This window comes from Macaca fascicularis, chromosome 1 (assembly GCF_037993035.2).
Source record: "Macaca fascicularis isolate 582-1 chromosome 1, T2T-MFA8v1.1".
NCBI lineage: Eukaryota > Metazoa > Chordata > Mammalia > Primates > Cercopithecidae > Macaca > Macaca fascicularis.
The window spans coordinates 85,750,499-85,770,928 of record NC_088375.1 but is presented as its reverse complement, the minus strand read 5'-3'; the positions used below and the strand labels follow the sequence as shown (position 1 = coordinate 85,770,928).

The following is a 20,430-nucleotide window of genomic DNA, read 5'->3' as shown; positions in this document are numbered from 1 at the left end:
GGTCATGAGACATGAATAGCATAACTGAAATGAAAAAGATGGCACTACCAAGTATCGGCAAAGAGGTGCAGCAACTAGCACTCTCCTACATTGCTCACAGGATTGAAAAATGGCATGACCACTTTAGAAACATGTTTGGCAGTTTCTAATAAAGTTGAATTTATCCCTACACCACAGCCAACAGATTCTACCAAGCATAGACCCAAGATAAATAAGTACGTATATTCCCCAAAAGACTTGCACAGTAATATCTGTTGCAGACTTATTCACATGACCTAAACACTGATGGCAGCCCAGACGTCTGTTAGTAGGACTATGGAGAGAAGAAACTTTGCTGCATGCAAACACTGAAAGAAGACACAACAGAAAAAGAAGGATGAGCTGCTGATGTGGAAACAACATGAATGAATCTCAAAAACAGTAGTCATCGAAAAAAGCTGGGCACAGAGGGAATCCATGCTGTGTGATTTCATTAACGAAGTTTAAGAACAGGAAAAACTATTAAATGATGACAAAATTCAGAATATGGTTACCTTGGCAAGGGGGATTTGTCACCTGGGGAGACTGGAAGTTTTCTCTAGTGAGGAAATGTCCTTTATCTTGGAGGGTGGTAATGGTGATGCAACAGGACTATTCGTGTGTAAAAAGTATCCAGGCATGGTGGCGCACACCTGTAGTCCCAGCTCCTCTGAAGGCTGAGGCAGGAGGATCATTTGAGCCCAAGAGTTAGAGGTGGCAGTGAGCTATGACTGTGCCACTGCACTCCAGCCTGGATGACAGAGCAAGACCCTGCCACTAAAAGAATAAAATAAGATTAAATAAATATATAAATAAAATGTTTGTCTACACTGAAATATTTGTGGATGAATTATAGTGTCTGGAATTTGCTTTAAAAAGTCATTGTAACCTCCAATGTTACAGGAAATAAAATTTTAAAAAATGAAAAAAGAATATGTTAAAATAATTGAGCTATAAACTTAATATTTGCGGATTTTACAGTTTGTAAACGATGTCTCAAATAAAAATGTAGAGTATAAAATAAAGGCATTCTCACATGAAAGATGAGAGTTTCCAATGAAAATTCTGTTATTGAAGCTTTTATTAAAAACTTTTTTGGCTTGATCTGGTGGCTCACACCTGTAACCCCAGCACTTTGAAAAGCGGGAGGATCCCTTGAGGCCAGCCTGGGCAGTAAAACGAGACCCTCATCTCTAATAAAGAAAATTACCTGGTGTGGTGGTGCGTGCCTGTGGTCCCAGGTACTCAGGAGTCTGAGGAAGAAGGATCGCTGGAGCCCAGGAGGTTGAGGCTGCAATAAGCTGTGTTCATATTACTGCACTCCAGTCTAGGCAATAGAGCAAGACTTTGTCTCGAAAAAAAAAAAAAAAAAAAAAGGTAAAAAACAAACCCCTCTTTTATAACCAGAGTCTTGCTATGTTTCCCAGGCTTGTCTCAAACTCCTGGCCTTAAGCTGTCCTCCTGCCACGGACTCCCAAAGTGCTGGGATTGCAGGCATGAGCCACCACACCTGGACAGCACTTTTTAAAAATCAAGGCAAAATTTACATTACATAAAATTAAGCATTTTAAAGCAGACAATTCAGTGGCATTTAGTACATTCACAATGCCATATAACCATTACCACCATCTAATTCCAAAACATTTTCATCAAGCCAAAAGTCATCCCTAGACCCTGTCCTTGGTAGCCACCAATCTGTATTCCATCTGTATGATTTGCCTGTTCCGGATATTTCTTATACATTGAATCGCACAATATAGGACTTTTAGTGTCTGGCTTTTTCACTTAGCATTGTGTTTGTGAGGCTCGACAGTGTTGTAGCATGTATTCCATTTTATACTTGAAACAATTTTCCATCCTATGTCTATACCCCAGTTTCATTTTTCCACTGTGGGACATGTGAGCTGTTTCCACCTTTTGGCTACTGTGAATAGTGCTACTATGAACACACATGTACATGTACTTGTTTGAACACTAGCTTTCAGTCCTTTGAGTACATACCTAGGAGTGGAGTTGTTATGCATGGTAATTGGGCCATAGGGTAATTCTATGTTTAACATTTTTTTTTTTTAGAGTTGGGGTCTTGCTATGCTGCCCAGGCTGATCTCAAACTCCTGGGTTCAAGCAATCCTCCTGCCTTGGCCTCCCAAAGTGCTGGGATTAAAGATGAGCAGTACACTTGGCCTGTTTAACTTTTTAAGGAACTTCTAAATTGTTTCTGCAGGGAGTATGTCATTTTTAATTCCCACCAGCAATGAACAAGGGCTCTGCTTTCTCCACACCCTCGCCAGAACCTATTTTCCATTTGTTTGATTACAGCCATTTTAGCAAGTGATGAATGGATGCTGGGGTTCTGACTTGTGTTTCCTAATGACTAATGATGTGGAGCATCCTTGCATGTGCTTGTGGACCATTTACATATTATCTTTGGAGAAATGTCCGTTCAAGTCTTCTGCCCATTTTTAAATTGGGTTGCTTGTCTTTTTGTTGAGTTATAGGAGTTCTTTATATATTCTGGGTACTAGGCTTTTATCAATTCATAATTTGAAAATATTTTCTTCCATTCTTATCACTTTCTTGGTATTGTCTTTGACATACAAAAGTTTTTAATTTCAATGAAGCCCAATTTATCAATTTTTTTTTTTTTTTTAGACAATTTAGATCTGCCACCTAGGTTGGAGTGCAGTGGTGCAATCTTGGCTCACTGTAGCCTTGACCTACTGAGCTCAGGTAATCCTCCCACCATAGCCTCTGGGTAGCTGGCACTACAGGCACTCGCCACCACACACAGCTAATTTTTTTTTTTTTTTTTTTTCTGAGATGGAGTTTCGCTCTGTCGCCCACGCTGGAGTGCAGTGGTGCGATCTCGGCTCACTGCAAACTTCGCTTCCCGGGTTCACGCCATTCTCCTGTCTCAGCCTCCCGAGTGGCTGGGACTACAGGCGCCCACCACCACGCCTGGCTACTTTTTTTAAATTTTTAGTAGAGACAGGGTTTCACCGTGTTAGCCAGGATGGTCTCGATCTCCTGATCTCGTGATCCACCCACCTCGGCTTCCCAAAGTGCTGGGATTACAGGCTTGAGCCACTGCGCCCGACCCTTTTTTTTTTTTTTTTTGAGACAAAGTCTTGCGCTGTTGCCCAGGCTGGAGTGCAGTGGTGCAACTTCGGCTCACTGCAACCTCTGCCTCCCAGGTTCAAACGATTCTCAGCCACCTGAGTACCTGGGATTACAGGTGCACACCACCACGCCTGGCTAATTTTTGTATTTCTTGTAGAGACTGAGTTTCACCATGTTGCCCTGGCTGGTCTCGAACTCCTGGACTCAACTAATCCACCCACCTTGGCCTCCCAAACTGTTGGGATTATACACATAAGCCACTACACCTGGCCAATTTATTTTGATGCTCATGTTTTTGTTGTCTCTAAGAAACTATTGCCAAGTCTAAGGTCGTGATTTCTTGACCTATGTTTCTGTATTTGTTTCCTAGGGCTGCTGTCACGAAGTACCCCAAACTGGGCAGTTGCAAATGACAAAAAGTTTTTGTCTCACAGCTCTGCAGACCAGAAGTTTGATGTTAAGGTGTCAGAAGGGCCAGGCTCCCTATCAGGGGTCTCAGGGAGGATCCCTCTTTTCCTCTTCCTAGCTTCTAGGATTTTGCCAGAAATCCTTGGCATTCCATGGCTGGCAGGTGCATGGCTCCAGTCCCTGCCTCTGTCATCACATGCATGCTCCATGCCTGTGTCCCTTCTCCTCTTCTTATATGTACATCAGTCATATTGGATAAGGCCCCACCCTAACATCCTCATCTTAACTTGATTACATCTGCAAATAGCCTATTTCTAAAATGTTCCATTTATGACTACTGGGGGTGTTAACTTCAATATGTCTTTTGGGGGACATAATTCAACCAATGACAGTTTTATTCTAAAATTTTATACTTTGAGTTGATATACTTAGTCTTCAATAACTTCTGTGGTAAATTTTGTATATGGTATGAAGTAAGGGTCCAACTTCATTCTTTTATATGTGAATGTCTAGTACAACTTGTTGAACAGATGATTCCTTCTCCATGGAATGGACTTGGCACCTTCATTGAAAATGAATGGGCCAGTTATTCTGGACTCTCAATTCTATTCCATTGGTCTCTATATCTTTCCTTATGCCATAACCCATGATTTTGACTCTTGCAGCTTCATGGTATATTTTGAAATCAGGAAGTATGAGTCGTCCAACGTTGCTTTTTTTTTTTTCCCTAGGATGGAGTCTCGCTCTTGTTGCCCAGGCTAGAGTGCAGTGGCACGATCTTGGCTCACTGCAACCTCTGCCTCCTTGGTTCAAGTGATTCTCCTGCCTCAACCTCCCAAGTAGCTGGGATTACAGGCGCCCACGACCACACTCGGCTAATTTTGTATTTTTAGTAGAGATGGGTTTCACCATGTTGGCCAGGCTGGTTTCGAACTCCTGACCTCAGGTGATCTGCCCATCTCGGCCTCCCAAAGTGCTGGCATTACAGGCGTGAGCTACTGCCCTCGGCCAGGTTGTTCTTTTTTAAGATTGTTTTAGCTATTTGTGGCCTCTTCTAATTACATATAAATTTGAAGACTGACTTTCTTATTTCTGCAAAAAGGGGCATTGGTATCTTGATAAGGACTGTGTTTGTAGATCACTTTGGGTAATATTGTCATCTTAACAATATTAAGTCTCCCAATCCATGAACATCAGCTGTCTTTGCATTTATTTATGTTTTCAAAAATTTCTTTCTGCAACATTCTGTAGTTTTCAATGTCATTTTGTAGTTTTCATTTTCTTAGATACATTTTTATCATAGGTATGTTTTGGTTTGGGTGCCACTGCAGATGGGAAATTTTCTTATTTTCCTTTTTGAATTGTTCATTGAGGTTGTATAGAAGCACGACTTATTTTTTTGTGTGTTGATTTTGCACCGTGCCACTTGGCTGGATTTTAAAAATTATCTGTAGTTTTATTTTGTTGTTACTGAGTGTTTGTTTTTAGGATTCATTGGGATTTTCATTGGGATTATATATAGGAGCATGTCATCTGCAAGCAGAGATAGTTTTACTTCTGCATTTCCAATTTGGATTTCTTTTATTTATTTTTCTCACCTAATTTGTCTGTCCAGAGCTTCTGGTATAATGTGGAATACCAGTGGTGAAAGCAGGCATCTTAATTTTGTTCCTGATCTTGGAGGGAAAACTTTCGGTCTTTAACCATTGTTATATTTCACCAGAATTAAATCAGTATTAATCTGACTGGATTGTGATAAACAAAGCAGCCCTACAACCACTGTTTAGAAAACATCTTTTGAAATATAGTCTAAAAAATCAAGGGAAGAATGAAAATGGCATACCAAAAGTCACTTTGTTAACATAAAAGAAGACATGGAAAAAGGAATAGAGGAAAGAGATTATATAGATACATAGAAAACATTTAGCAAAATGGCAAATTTAAATCCACAAAATCAATAATTACATTATATGTGAAGAAGGACTAAATACTTCAACCAAAAGGCAGAGATTTCCAGGCTAGATAAAAAAGGAAGACCCAACTGTATGCTTTCTACCAAAAGATACACTTTGGATTCAGAGGCATATATAGATTGAAAGTGAAAAGATAAAAAAAGATATCCATGCAAACAGTAATTGTAAGAGAGCCTAAGTGGCTAGATCAATATCAGACAAAACAAGCTTTAAAACAAATGTAACTAGGGACAAAGAAAGACAGTTGATTAAATGATAACAGAATCAACACACCAAGGAGACATAATTATAAATATATATGCACCCAATCAATCAGAGCCTGAAAATATATGAAGCAAAACCTGACATAATTGAAAGGAGAAATAAACAATTCAGCAGTCATAGAGATTTTAGTACTCTACTCTAAATAACTGCTTTTTTTTTTTTTTTTTTCTTAGACGGAGTCTTGCTCTGTCACTCTGGCTGGAGTGCAGTGGTGTAATCTCGGCTCACTGCAACCTCCGCCTCTTGGCTTCAAGTGATTCTCCTGTCTCAGCCTCCCAAGTAGCTGGGACTACAGGTGCATGCCACCACACCCAGCTAATTTTTAATATTTTTAGTAGAGATGGGGTTTCACCGTGTTAGCCAGAATGGTCTCGATCTCCTGACCTGGTGGAGTGCTGGGATTACAGGTGTGAGCCACTGTGCCCGGCCCAATAACTGCTTTTAAAAGACAGAACACCAATAAGGATATGGAAGACTTAAAAATGTTATCAGCCAACTGGACCTGTGACTTATAAAAATTTCCACACCAATGACAGCAAGACACATATTCTTTCCAAACACACACGGATCATTTACCAGGACAGACCATACTCTAAGCCATAGTACATATCTCCATAAGTTCAAAAAGTATAAAATTATAGCAAGTATTTTTTCTAAGCACAAGGGCATTAAAGTTAAAATTAAAATAGAAATTTTATTTGGAATTCACCAAATACTTATAATTAAGAAACTTTGAAGAAAAAATTATGAGGGAAATTAGATAATATCCTCAACTAAATGAAAACAAAAACATGGTATACCAAAATTTGTGGGAAGCATTTAAAACAGTGCATAGAGGGAAATTTATAACTTTAAATGCTTATATTAGAAGAAGAAGAAAGGTCACAAACCACTCTAAGCTTCCACCTTATGAAAGTAGAAAAAGAACAATTAAATTCAAAGCAATCAGAAGAAAGAAAATAAGAAAGATGAGAGTGGAAATCAATGAAATAGAAAACAGAAAAGTAATACAGAAAATCAGTGACCAAAAATCAGTTCTTCAAGAAGACAACCAGAATTGATAAACCTTTAGTTATAATGACCAAGATAAAAATAGAAAAGATGCCAATTACCAAAATCAGGAAAGATTAAATATTACTACTATCCTTTTAGAAATTAAAATAAATGATTAGACCATTATGAACAACTGTGTGCTATCAAATTAGACACCTTAAGGCCAGGCGTGGTGGCTCATGCCTGGAATCCCAGCACTTTGGGAGGCTGAGGTGGGCAGATCACCTGAGGTCAGGAGTTCGAGACCAGCCTGGCCAACACGGTGAAACCCTGTCCCTACTTAAAAAAAAAAAAAAAATTAGCAGGGCTTGGTGGTGGGTGCCTGTAATCCCAGCTACTCAAGCAGGAGAATCGCTTGAACCCGGGAGGTGGAAGTTGCAGTTAGCTGAGATCACACTATTGCACTTGCCTGGGTGACAAGAGCAAAACTCTATCTCAAAAAAAAAAAAAAAAAAAAAAAAGTAGACACCTTAAACTAATTCAAGAAGAAATGGGAATCTGAATGCACCTGTATAAGAAAATGTAAAAGTAATAGGACAATAATAAATACATAAAGTAAATAACAAATTAAATAAAATATCTTTCTGTAAAGAAAAGCCCAGGCCCAGGTGGCTTTGCTCATGAATTCTATCAAATCTTTAAGAAGGAAACAATACCAATACTATAAACACGAATATTATTCTGATACCAAAACCAGACAAAAACATCACAAGAAAAATTCAGCCAATATGTCTCATAAATATAGTTGCAAAAATCTTTAACAAAGTATTAACAAATTGATTCCAGCAACCTAGAAAGAATATTATACACAATGACCAAGAGGGATTAATCATAGGAATGCAAGGTGGGTTTAATATCCAAAATTGAATATATCAATAACATAAAAATCAGGAGCCACAGGAACATATCGATAGATATAGAAAAAGCATTTCTTACTCCTATTCATAAGAAAGATACTCAACAAACTAGGAACAAAAGAAGTCCTCCTCAATCTGTTAAAAGATATCTACAAAAAACCCCACAGCTCACATCATTCTTGATGCTGAAAGACTAAACATTTCCCCCACTAAGATGAAGAACAAGGCAAGGATATCCACTATTCCCAGTTGTATTGAACATTAGATTAGAGGTTGTAGCCAGTGTAATGAGGCAAGAGACAGAAATGCTACCCACACTGGAAAGTAAGAAGCTGTCTTTGCTCACAAACAACATAATATATGAAAAAACTCATAGTGAATTACAAAAAATGATAAGAGGGATATCACCACTGACCCCACAGAAATACAAACCACCATCAGAGAATACTATAAACACTTCTATGCACATAAACTAAAAAAATCTAGAAAAGAAACTAGAAAACTAGAAAATAAATTCCTGGACACATACATGCTCCCAAGACTGAACCAAGAAGAAATTGAAACCCTGAACAGACCAGTAACAAGTTCTGAAATTGAAGCAGTAATAAATAGCCTACCGACCATGAAAACCCCAGAACCTGATGGATTTGCAGTTGAATTCTACCAGAGGTACAAAGAAGAGCCGGTTCCATTTCTACTGAAACCATTACAAAAAAATTGAAAAGGAGGAACTTCTCCCTAATTTGTTCTATGAGGCCAGCATCATCCTGATACCAAAACCTGGCAGAGATACTACAACGACCACAACAAAACTTCAGGTCAATATACTTGATGAATATCAATGCAGAAATCCTCAACAATATACTGGCAAACCGAATCCAGCAGCACATCAAAAAGCTTATCCATCACAACCAGGTTGGCTTCATCCCTGGGATGCAAGGGTGATTCAACATACGCAAGTCAATAAACGTAATCCGTCACATAAACAGAACCAACGACACAAACCACGTGATTATCTCAATAAATGCAGAAAAGGCCTTTGATAAAATTAAACATCCTTTCATGTTAAAAACTCTAAACTAGGTGTTGAAGGAACAGACCTCAAAATAATAAGAGCCATATATGACAAACTCACAGCCAATATTATACTGAATGGGCAAAAGCTGGAGGCAGTCATTGCCCTTGAAAACCGGTACAAGAGAATGCCCTCTTTCACCACCTTTTTTTTTTTTTTTTTTCTTTCTGAGACAGAGTTTCACTCTGTCACTCAGGCGCTATCTCGGCTCACTGCAACCTCCGCCTCCCGGATTCAAGTGATTCCCTTGCCTTAGCATGCCGAGTAGCTGGGACTACAGATGTGTGCCATCACGCGCAGCTACTTTTTTTGCATTTTCAGTAGAGATGGGGTTTCGCCATGTTGGCCAGGCTGGTCTCAAACTTCTGACCTCAGGTGATCCACCCACCTCGACCTCCCAAAGTGTTGGGATTACAGGCGTGAGCAACCGTACCCAGCCTTACCACTTCTATTAAACGTAATATTGGACGTTCTGTCCAGGGCAATTAGGCAAGAGAAGGAAATCAATGGTGTTCAAATAGGAAGAGAGGAAGTCAAATTATCTTTGCAGATGACACGATCCTATATCTAGAAAACCCCATTGTCTCAGCCCAAAAGCTTCTTAAGCTGGTAAGCAACTTCAGCAAAGTCTCAGGATACAAAATCAATATGCAAAACTTGCTAGCATTCCTATACACTGACAACAGGCAAGCAGAGAGCCAAATCATGAATGAATTCCCATTCATAATTGTTACAAAAAGAATAAAATACCTAGGAATACAGCTAACAAGGGAAGTGAAGGACCTCTTCAAAAGGAACTACAAACTGCTGCTTAAAGAAATCAGAGGGGACACAAACGAGCGGAGAAACATTCCATGCTCATAGACAGGAAGACTCAATATTGTGAAAATGATCATATTGCCCAAAGTAATTTATAGATTCAATACTATTCCCATTAAACTACCATTGACATTCTTCACATAATTAGAAGAAAACTATTTTAAAATTCATATGGCACAAAAAATAAAGCCTGAATAGCCAAGACAATCCTAAGCAAGAGGAACAAAGTTGGAGGCACCATGCTACCCACTTTCAAACATACTATAAGGCTACAGTAACCAAAACAGCATGGTGCTGGAACAAGAACAAACACATAGACCAATGGAACAGGATAGAAAACTCAGAAATAAGACTGTACACCTACAATCATCTGATCTTCAACACACCTGACAAAAACAAGCAATGGGGAAAGGATTCCCTATTTAATAAATGGTGCTGGGAGAATTGGCTAGCCATATTCTGAAAGTTGAAACTAGACCCCTTCCTTACACCACATACAAAAATGAACTCAAGATGGATTAAAGTCTTAAATGTAAAACCCACAGCTATAAAAAAAACCTAGAGGTCAGACGTGGTGGCTTACGCCTCTAATCACAGCATTTTGGGAGGCTGAGGTGGGCGGATCATGAGGTCAGGAGATCGAGACCATTCCAGCCAACATGGTGAAACCCCGTCTCTACTAAAAATACAAAAATTAGCTGGGTGTGGTGGCATGTGTCTGTAATCCCAGCTACTCCAGAGGCTGAGGCAGGACAATTGCTTGAACCAGGGAGTTGGAGGTTGCAGTGAGCTGAGATCACTCTACTGTACTCCAGCCTGGTGACAGACCAAGACTCCATATCAAAAAAGCAAAAAAACTTAAAAACCTAGAAGAAAATCGAGGCAATACCATTCAGGACATAAGCACAGGCAAAGATTTCATGACAAAAATGCCAAAAGCAATTGCAACAAAAGCAAAAATTGACAAATGGGATCTAATTAAACTAAAGAGCTTCTGCACAGCAAAATAAACTATCATCAGAGTGAACAGACAACCTACAGAATGGGAGAAAATTTTTGCAATCTATCCATCTGAAAAGGTCTAATATCCAGAGTCTACAAGGAATTTAAGCAAATTTACAAGAAAAAAAAACCATTAAAAAGTAGCAAAGGACATAAACAGACACTTCTCAAAAGAAGACATATATGCAGCCAACAAACATGAAAAAAAGCTCAACATCAATGATCATTAGAGAAATGTAAGTCAAAACTACAATGAGATACCATCTCATGCCAGTCAGAATGGCTATTACTAAAAGTTAAGAAACAACAGATGCTGGTGAGGTTGTAGGAACAAAGGAACAATCTTTACACTGTTGCTGGGACTGTAAATTAGTTCAACCATTGCGGAAGACAGTGTGGCGATTCCTCAAAAACCTAGAGGCAGAAATACCATCTGACCCAGCAATCCCATTACTGGGTATATTCCCAAAGTAATACAAATCATCCTATTATAAAGATATATGCATGCAAATGTCCATTGCAGCACTATTCACAATAGCAAAGACATGGAATCAACCTAAATACCCATCAATGATGCCTGAATTTAAAAATGTGGTACGTGTATACCATGGAATACTATGCAGCCATGGAAAAAAAATGAGATCATGTCCTTTGCAGGGACATGGATGGAGTTGGAAGCCATTATCCTCAGCAAACTAATGCAGGAATAGAAAAGCAAACATCACATGTTCTCACTCGTAAGTGGGAGCTGAATTATGAGAACACATGGACACAGGGAGTGGGGAAACAACACACACTGGGGCCTGTTTGGGGGAATGGAGGGAGGGAGAGCATTAGGAAGAATAGCTAATGGATGCTGGGCTTAATACCTAGGTGATGGGATAATTTGTGCAGCAAACCACCATGGCACATATTTACCTACATAACAAACCTGCACCTCTTGCATATGTACCCCTGAACTTAAAAGTTGAAGAAGAAAAAAAAAAAAGAAAATTAGTACAACCTCTATTGAAAACTTTATAGAGATCTCTCAAAGAACTAAAAGTAGAGCTACCATTCAATCCAGCAGTCCCACCACTGGGTATTTATCCAAAAGAAAATAAGTCACTATACAAAAAAATACCTGCACTCATATGTTTATTGCAGCACTATTTGAAATAGCAAAAATATGGCTATTAGTCTGTTTTGCATAGCTATAAAGGATAACCGAGGCTGGAGAAATTATAAGGAAAAGAGGTTTATTTGTTCTGCAGACTGTGCAAGAAGTATAGTGCCAGCATCTGCCTCTGGTGAGGACCTCAGGAAGCTTACAATCAGGGTAGAAGGTGAAAGGGAAGCAGGCATGTCATATGATGCAAGAGGAAGCAAGAGAGATGGTAGGCTCTTAAACATTAGTCCAGCTTTTGCACAAACCAAATGGAGCAAGAATTCACTCATTACTGCAAAGATGGCACCAAGCCATTCATGAAGGATCCACCCCTATAATCCAAATACCTCCTACTGGCCCCACCTCAAACACTGGTGAGCACATTTTAACATGAGATTTGGAGGAAACAAACATCCAAACTATGCCAATATAGAACCAACCTTCGAGCCCACCCAGGGACAGCATGAACAAAAAAGAAAAAAAAATAGAACCAAACTAAGTGCCCATCAACAAATGATTGGATAAAGAAAATGTGGTGTGTTTGTGTATATATATTATTTTATATTATATGTATAAATAAATAACATATATCATACACACACACCATGGAATACTAATCAACCATAAAAAGGAATAAAATCATGTCTTTTGAAGTAACGTGGTTGGAACTGGAGGCCATTATCTTAAGTGAAATAATTCAGAAAGTCAAATAATGCTTCTTCTCACTTATGAGTGGGAGCTAAATAAAGTTCACAACACAGAGAGTGGAATAATATGCATTGGAGACTCAGCAACGTAGGAGGAAGGGAAGGTGATGAGGGATGAGAAATTATCTATTGGGTAAAATGTTCACTATTTGGGTGATGGTTACTCTAAAAGCCCAGACTTCACCCCTATGCAATATATTCATGTAACAAACCTGCACTTGTACCTCCTAAATCTATAAAAATAAAAAATATATAATTTAAAAAGTAAATAAATAGGAAAAGATTTTTAGAAAAAGCACCCCTGTACTTGCGGGAATTTAGAAGGCCATGAACACGCCCAGGGTAGACACATGCTCATAAGTAAACCTGAGAAGACCAAAACTTTCATCTCAGGCTGATCCCTAGGCTTGGTGCATGCATGGCTAAGTATTGAAAAAGTGTCTTGGCACAGAGTCAATCTGCAAAGATCATAAGAAGAGTTTTTTGGTTTTGTTGGTTTTTAGTTCCTGGCATTCAAGAAAATACTGTCAAAACAGTAGCTAACAGAAGCTAGGGAATAGAGACTTCAGTGACCACATATGAGAAAGAATACAGTCTTTGAAAAATAGTTTGGGAAAATCATTAAACAGACTACTATAGCTTTCAACAACCAAAAAAACCACAGAAAACCCTGGGGTTGGAGATCATCTTATTTTCAGAGTTAATACATTATTATTATCAATACTCAGCCACATATAACATTCATTATAAGTATAAAACTCAATACTCCTGTTTTCAATAATAGTAATAATAACAACAAAAATCAGAAAAAAAACTATGGCCCACTCAAGAAAACAAAATAAATGGACAGAAACTGTCCCTAAAGAAGTCTAGACAAAGACTTTAAACAAGGGTATTAAATATGCTCAAAGAGCTAAGGGAAAACATAAAGAATTAAAGAAAATCAGGAAAATGATATATGAACAAAATGATACTATTAGTAAGCAGAAATTATCAAAGGAACCAAACAGAATAGTTGGCATTAAAATGCCAAATAATTGAAATGAAAACTTCACTAGAGGGGCAAAGCAGACAATTTGAGCAAGCACAAGAGAGCAGAGGTGAACTTGAAGATAGAACAATTCAAATTATAAAATCTAAGGATTAGAAAGGAAAAAAGAAGAAGGAAAGTAAAGAGAGCCTAAGAGACTCCTGGGATACCACCAAATGAACCAGGTATGTGTTATGGTATTTTCAGAAGGAGAAGAGAGACAGAATGAGGTAGAAAGAATATTTGAAGAAATAATAGTTCAAAATTTTGCAATCTGCTGAAATATTTAAATCTACAAATTCAGGTCGAACAAACTCCAAGTATTATAAACTCAACCCCCAACAAGACACATTATAATCAAACTGTCAAAAACTAAAGGCAATGAGACAATCTTGAAATGAGCAAGAGAGAAGTGTCTAGTCATGTACAAGGATCCTCAATCAGATTAATAGCCAATTTCTCATAAAAAACTAAGGAGATCAGAAGACAATGTTATAATGTACTTAAAGTGCTAAAAGGAAAAAAAAATAACCTTTCAACCAAGAATCCTGTATCAGACATCATCCTTCAGAAATGAGGGAGAAATTAAGACGTTCACAGATAAACAAGAGCCATGGAAGTCTGCACCACTAGATCTTCCAAAGAGGAAATGCTAACCGGAGTGCTTCACATTGAAACGAAAGGACACAAAACAGTAAGTCAAAGCCATTGGACAAATTAAAGGACTTTGGTAATGGTAAATGCATGGGCAAATATAAAAATCATTAAACCATGATATAAATCATTCTATTATAAAGATACAAACATGCATATATTTATTGCAGCACTATTCACAATGGCAAAGACATGGAATCAACCTAAATGCCCAGCAATGATAGACTGGATTAAAAAATGTGATACATGTATACCATGGAATACTGTGCAAAAAAAAAAATGAGATCATGTCCTTTTCAGGCACATGGATAGAGTTGGAAGCCATTATCCTCAGCAAACTAACATAGGAACAGAAAACCAAACACCACATGTTCTCACTCATAAGTGAGTTTGGTTTTGAATTCCACTTTTTATTTGTTTTTTAATTCCACTTTTTATTTGCTACAGGATTCAACAGACAAATGCATAAAAATGATTATAAATTTGTGAAATAACATCTCACAAATGAGATAACTTGGATGAAATAGACACATTTCTACAAACGTACAAATTATCTAAACTTCCACAGAAGAAATAGGAAATCTGAATAGATCTATAACAAGTAAAGAGATTGATTCAATAATAAGAATCTCCCAACAAAGAAAAGTACAGGACCAGATGACTTCACTGGCAAATTCTACCAAGTATTTAAAGAAGAATTAATCAATCTTTATCACACTCCACCAAAAAATAGAAGAGGAAGAAACACTTCATAATTCATTCTATGAGACCAGAATTATCCTGATGCCAAAGCCAAAGACGCCATAAGAAAATAAAACTACAGATCATACCTTTAAGAATATGATGTAAAAACCCTCAGCAAAATATTAGCAAACTATATCCAACAGCATATAAAATCATGACAAAGCGAGGTTTATCCAAGGAATACAAGTGTAATTCAACATAAGAACATCAATCAATATAATATACATTAATAGAATAAAAGAAAAAAGACAACATAGGATCGTCTCAACTGATGTAGAAAACTTCATCAACATTAAGGGCATTTATTTAAAAACTGACAGCTAGCATCATATTCAATGGTTAAAGACTGAAAGCGGCCGGGCGTAGTGGCTCAAGCCTGTAATCCCAGCACTTTGGGAGGCCGAGAAGGGCGGATCACGAGGTCAGGAAATCGAGACCATCCTGGCTAACACGGTGAAACCCCGTCTCTACTAAAAAATACAAAAAACTAGCCGGGCGAGGTGGCGGGCGCTTGTAGTCCCAGCTACTCGGGAGGCTGAGGCAGGAGAATGGCGTAAACCCGGGAGGCGGAGCTTGCAGTGAGCTGAGATCCAGCCACTGCACTCCAGCCTGGGCGACAGAGCGAGACTCCGTCTCAGAAAAAAAAAAAAAAAAAAGACTGAAAGCATTTTGCATAAGATCAGAAACAAAACAAGGATTTCCACTTTGGTCACTGCTATTTATTTTATACTAGAAATTCTAGACAGATAATTTAGACAAGAAAAGGAAATAACAGCCATTCAAATTGGAAACAAAGAAGTAAAACAATCTCTATTCAGAGATGATATGATCCTATACATAGAAAATCCTAATTAATCCTTTAAAAAAAGAAAAAACTACTACATGTAATAAACAAATTCAGCAAAGTTGCAGGGTATAAGGTCAACACATAAAAAATCAGTTTCTTTTTTTTTTGAGATGGAATTTCACTCTTGTCGCCCAGGCTGGAGTGCAATGGCGTGATCTCAGCTCACTGCAACCTCCACCTCCCGGGTTGAAGTGATTCTCTTACCTCAGCCTCCTGAATAGCTGGGATTACAGGCATGTGCCACCACACCCAGCTAATTTTTATATTTTTAGTAGAGATGCAGTTTCACCATGTTGGCCAGGATGGTCTCAATCTCTTGACCTTGTGAACCTTCTGCCTCGGCCTCCCAAAGTGCTGGGATTATACAGGCATGAGCCACTGCACCTGGCCAAAAATCAGTTGTGTTTCTATACACCCCCAATGAACAATCCAAAAAAGATAGTTACAAAAGCAATTTCATTTACAATAGCATCTAAAATAATAACATGCCTTCTAAAATAATAAATTTAATGAAGGTGGTGAAAAACTTGTATACTCGAATCTACAAATCGTTGCTGAAAGAAATTAAAGACTCAAATAAATGGAAATACATTCCATGTTCATGGATAGGCAGATTTAATATTGTTAAAATGTCAACATTAGTCAACCTGGTCTGAACATTCAGTGCAATTCCTATAAAATTCCAATGGCCTTTTTTGTAGACATGAAAAATTTTGTCCTGTACTATTGGATATAGAAAAAATCAAAATAGGGTGCACATAGTTTTGAGAAATGAATTACAAATATATAAGAATTCAAAACCTGTAACATGACCAAAGAAGACTTTAAAGGACAAGTTATAATCTTTAATTTATTCATAGAAAAAGTATGAAATGTTGAATATCTTTTGTATTTTCAACTCAAAAAATTAGAAAAGTTTGGTTAAGCAAACTTAAAGAATATAAAAAGTTTAATGAATGAATAGATGGCTATAGGAGCGAATAGCAAAGCACCCAACATATAAAGGCCCATGCACCACCATCTCCCCACATACACCAATGCAAAATCTGTAGCAGGTAGTTTTATATAAAAAAGGCAATAGAATAGACAATTTTGGCAACTATGATAAGGAATGAAGAGAAGTCAGAAAAATAATAATAGCACATGAATTACAATCTTACACAATATCATTATATTCAAAATCTGGAATAAAATGAACAACTTTCTAGAAAAATATAATCCATCAAAATTGGCCTAAGAATAAATTTAAAAATTGGAATGAACCAGTAGCCATAACAGAAAGTAAGATAGAGTAATCATTTATACCCACAAAAGGTACTAGGATCAGAGTGTTTTATGACCACATCAAACCTTCAAGAAGTAGCTAATCTTTACTTTAATAGAAACTATTGCAGACAGTACAAATAAACGGTAAAGTTTTGACTCATTCTACAAAGTCAGCAGTACACTGATGCTAAAGATTAAAATCAGCTAAGAAAAAATTCTAGACCCATCTCACATTAAATACCTTTTTTTTTTTTTTTTTTTTTTTGAGAGAAGGTCTCACTGTTGCCCAGGCTTTGGTGCAGTTTTGGCTCATTGAAGCCTTGACCTTCTGGGATCAAGTGGGATCAAGAGATCTTTCCACGTTAGCCTCCTGAGTAGCTGGGACTACAGGCATATGCCATCAAGCCCAGCTAAGTCAGCTTTTTTTGTAGAGACAGGATCTCACCATGTTGCCCAGGCTGGTCTCAAACTCCTGGGCTCAAGCGATCCTCCCACCTTAGCCTCCCAAAGTGCTGGGATTTACAGGTGTGAGCCACTGCACCCAGCTTAAATGCCTATTCTTGGCATCAATAGATTAAAAGAGCAAAACTATATGATCCTATCAAGAGTTGCTGCAAGCATTTCAATAAAATCAATAATTATCTATAATTTTTTTTAATTAAGTAAATCAGCTATAAAAGGTAACTTTTCAAATCTGGTGTAATACATCAACCTGAAATCTCCAGGCCAGGCCACAAATGCTGTAGTGAACCATTACAAGCATTTCCAACCAAACCAAAACCAAGAAAAGATCTGGCATCATTTCTACTGGAGGTTCCAACCATTGTAAGAAGACAAGAAAAATAAATAAAAGATAAAATATGGGAAGAGAGTGATAAAATAGTCTTTACTAGAAGAAAATATTATCTTTTATCTAGAACTGTCAAAATAGTTGATAAACTACTAAAAATAAATTCTATAAGATGACTGGATATAAGATCAATGTGCAAAAATCAATAGCTGTGACTAATTAGCAAATGCAATTTTAAAAATTCTTTTGAATAGACCTAAATATTGAACAGTGCCCAGGTATAAATCTACAAAGAATGCACAGGTCTTTCTGGAGAAAGGTTTGATAACAAATGGTTTTTAGATAAGCTAAAAGAGATTTCTAAGTCCCATTTACAATCCTAAGGAAAACTATGCTTTTAAATTTGTGTTCTTGATATACTGCATACCAACTTCACATCAAAGTAGCTGTATTTTTCTGCATACAACAAAGCCAGTCAGAAATAAAACAAAACAACAAAATATCCACACTGACAAACAAATAAATGTTGATTGACGGGTGGGGATTCCTGTCCCCAAACACCTGGCCCCCCTTAGTTGGCAGAGCATTTTCTTCCCTGTGGTGGAATAGAAGCCTTCATCCTGCCCACAAAGCCCTGCACTGTATTCCTACCTTGTTTTGAGACTAGTCCCCATCCTGTAGCCCAGCAATTGGCACTGGTAAGGTCGACTTCTGGAGTTGCAAGGCAGACCGGGAGCACGGAGTCAGAAAACACAATGCGGGTCTTCAGCTGCACCAGGGCCACGTCACCTCCGACGGGGTGGTACACCTCATATGTGGGGTGCAGGATCACCCTGTTCACCTCATACCACTGGGTGTGGTTGCCGGCCACCCTGAGGTTTACAAGGCCTACGTACATGTCATAAATTTTGATATTCTTGTCCCTGTGGGGGTGAGAACAGAGGCACAATGCCCGCAGCTTCCTGTGTGGTCAGCCCACAAGCCTGGGGACTCCAAGCACATGGGGCTGGTGCTCACTCAGTGGGATTGAAAAGCCAGCTTCTTCCTGCAGCATAGTAGGGACCTATCTGGCTGTCTGGCAGAGTTGCCCCCTAAGGAGTCAACTTGGCCCATGGAGGCTCTGGGGACCCAAGTCTGTACACAGCCACCAGCTGTACAGGCCAGCAGCCCATGCATGTGAGACTTGCTCTCACTCTTAGATAACCTGGCTGCACACATCCTTCTGGAGGCCAGATGGCCACAGTAGAGGCATGCCTGCTGTGCGGGGCAGTTTTGGTGAATGGGGCTGTTGGAGGAGCAATCGGGAAGGCCAGGTGCTTAGAGACCAGCCTTGCTCATGGGGACCTGGCTGGCACTTGAGGACCAGCCTCACTTGTGGGAATCTGGCTGTGCCCTTGAGAACCAACCTCACTCGTGGGGACCTGGTCGTGCACTTAGGGGACCAGCCTTGCACGTAGGGACCAGGCTGTGCATTTGAGGACCAACCTAGCTCATGGGAACCTAACCATACACTTAGGGGATCAGCCTTGCATGTGGGGACCTGGCCGTGATATTCAGGACCGGTGTCAACTCTTGAGGACCTGGTTGTGCACTTGGGAGACCCGCCTCAAGGATGGGGACCCAGCTGTGTGTTTGGGGACCAGCCTCACTGGTGGGGACCTGGCCTTGTGCGGGTGGACAGTGGTGAAGAGGGCCGACAGTAGTGAAGGGGGAGGCTTGCGTGGGGTCCATCCAAGCTGCTGTGGGCACGCCGTGCAGGCCCACCTACCCACACCATCCCAGGCCCGCGCCCCCTCACCGGCGAAAGCAGTGCGCGGCCGACAGCACCCAGTACTCATTGAGGATGGAGCCGCCGCAGACGTGCAGGCCCGCGTAGTGCACGCTGACCTGCCACGGCCACTTCCTCTCCGGCGCAGGGACACCGCCCAGGATCTTCCCCTCCTTGCTGGGCCGACCACAGGCTGCAGGGAGAACGGAGCTCACGGTGGAGCCATGCTGGAGCCACGGGAGAGGTAGGGCAGGCAGGGGATGCTGGGGAGGGGCAGGGGACACAGGAGGAAGGGAAGGCAGTGGACATGGGGGAGGGGCAGGGGCAGGCAGGCGACATAGAGCAGGAGGCCCGGCACCGAGAGAGGCCCCAAGGGCAATGTCTCCAGCCGCCCGCCCGCCCCTGGGGCAGGGCCTACCCACGCTGCCAGTCAGGGAGATTCCCTGGTTCTCTGGGTGTCTGTGGACCGAGGCTGCGACCCCAGGAGGGGGCACCACCAGGAACAGCAGCAGAAGGCCCAGGGCACAGGGTCCGAGTGGGCCCATGCCGGAAGCAAGGGCCGCCATGAGGCTCGAGGCAGCGCCCCCAGCCGGTGACTAGTTCCTGACAGGTGACTGTGTCTCCAGCACAGGATTGCGCCCCCACCAGGTGGCTGCACCCCAACATGTGACTGGCTCCCACCAGGAGATGGCATTCCCAGCAAGTGAGGGTGCCTGGCCTGGACATGTGACTGCACCCCCATCACATGTCTGTGTCTCGTCCATTTACCTCTCCGACCTGGACACATGATGGCTCCCAAGCTGGACATGTGACAGTGCCCCAACCATACCTCATATGCCTAGGTGTGGCATTCCATTCCACAATCAGGTCTAAACACAGTGGTCCATT

At 40.0% G+C, this 20,430-nt stretch overlaps 1 protein-coding gene across 1 annotated transcript in view; it reads right to left on the bottom strand.

Moving 5' to 3' along the window:
- The window catches only part of PRSS38 (serine protease 38), a 28,051-nt gene extending 7,921 nt beyond the window's left edge, over positions 1-20,130 (bottom strand). Inside the window, exons 1-2 of the mRNA XM_065542960.1 lie at positions 19,573-20,130; positions 18,426-18,697 (exon numbers count right to left, since the gene is read on the bottom strand). Coding sequence (XP_065399032.1) covers positions 18,426-18,697; positions 19,573-20,108 — 808 coding nt within the window. The 5' untranslated portion in view covers positions 20,109-20,130. The remainder of the gene's footprint in view (positions 1-18,425; positions 18,698-19,572) is intronic.
- Positions 20,131-20,430: the final 300 nt, after the last annotated feature.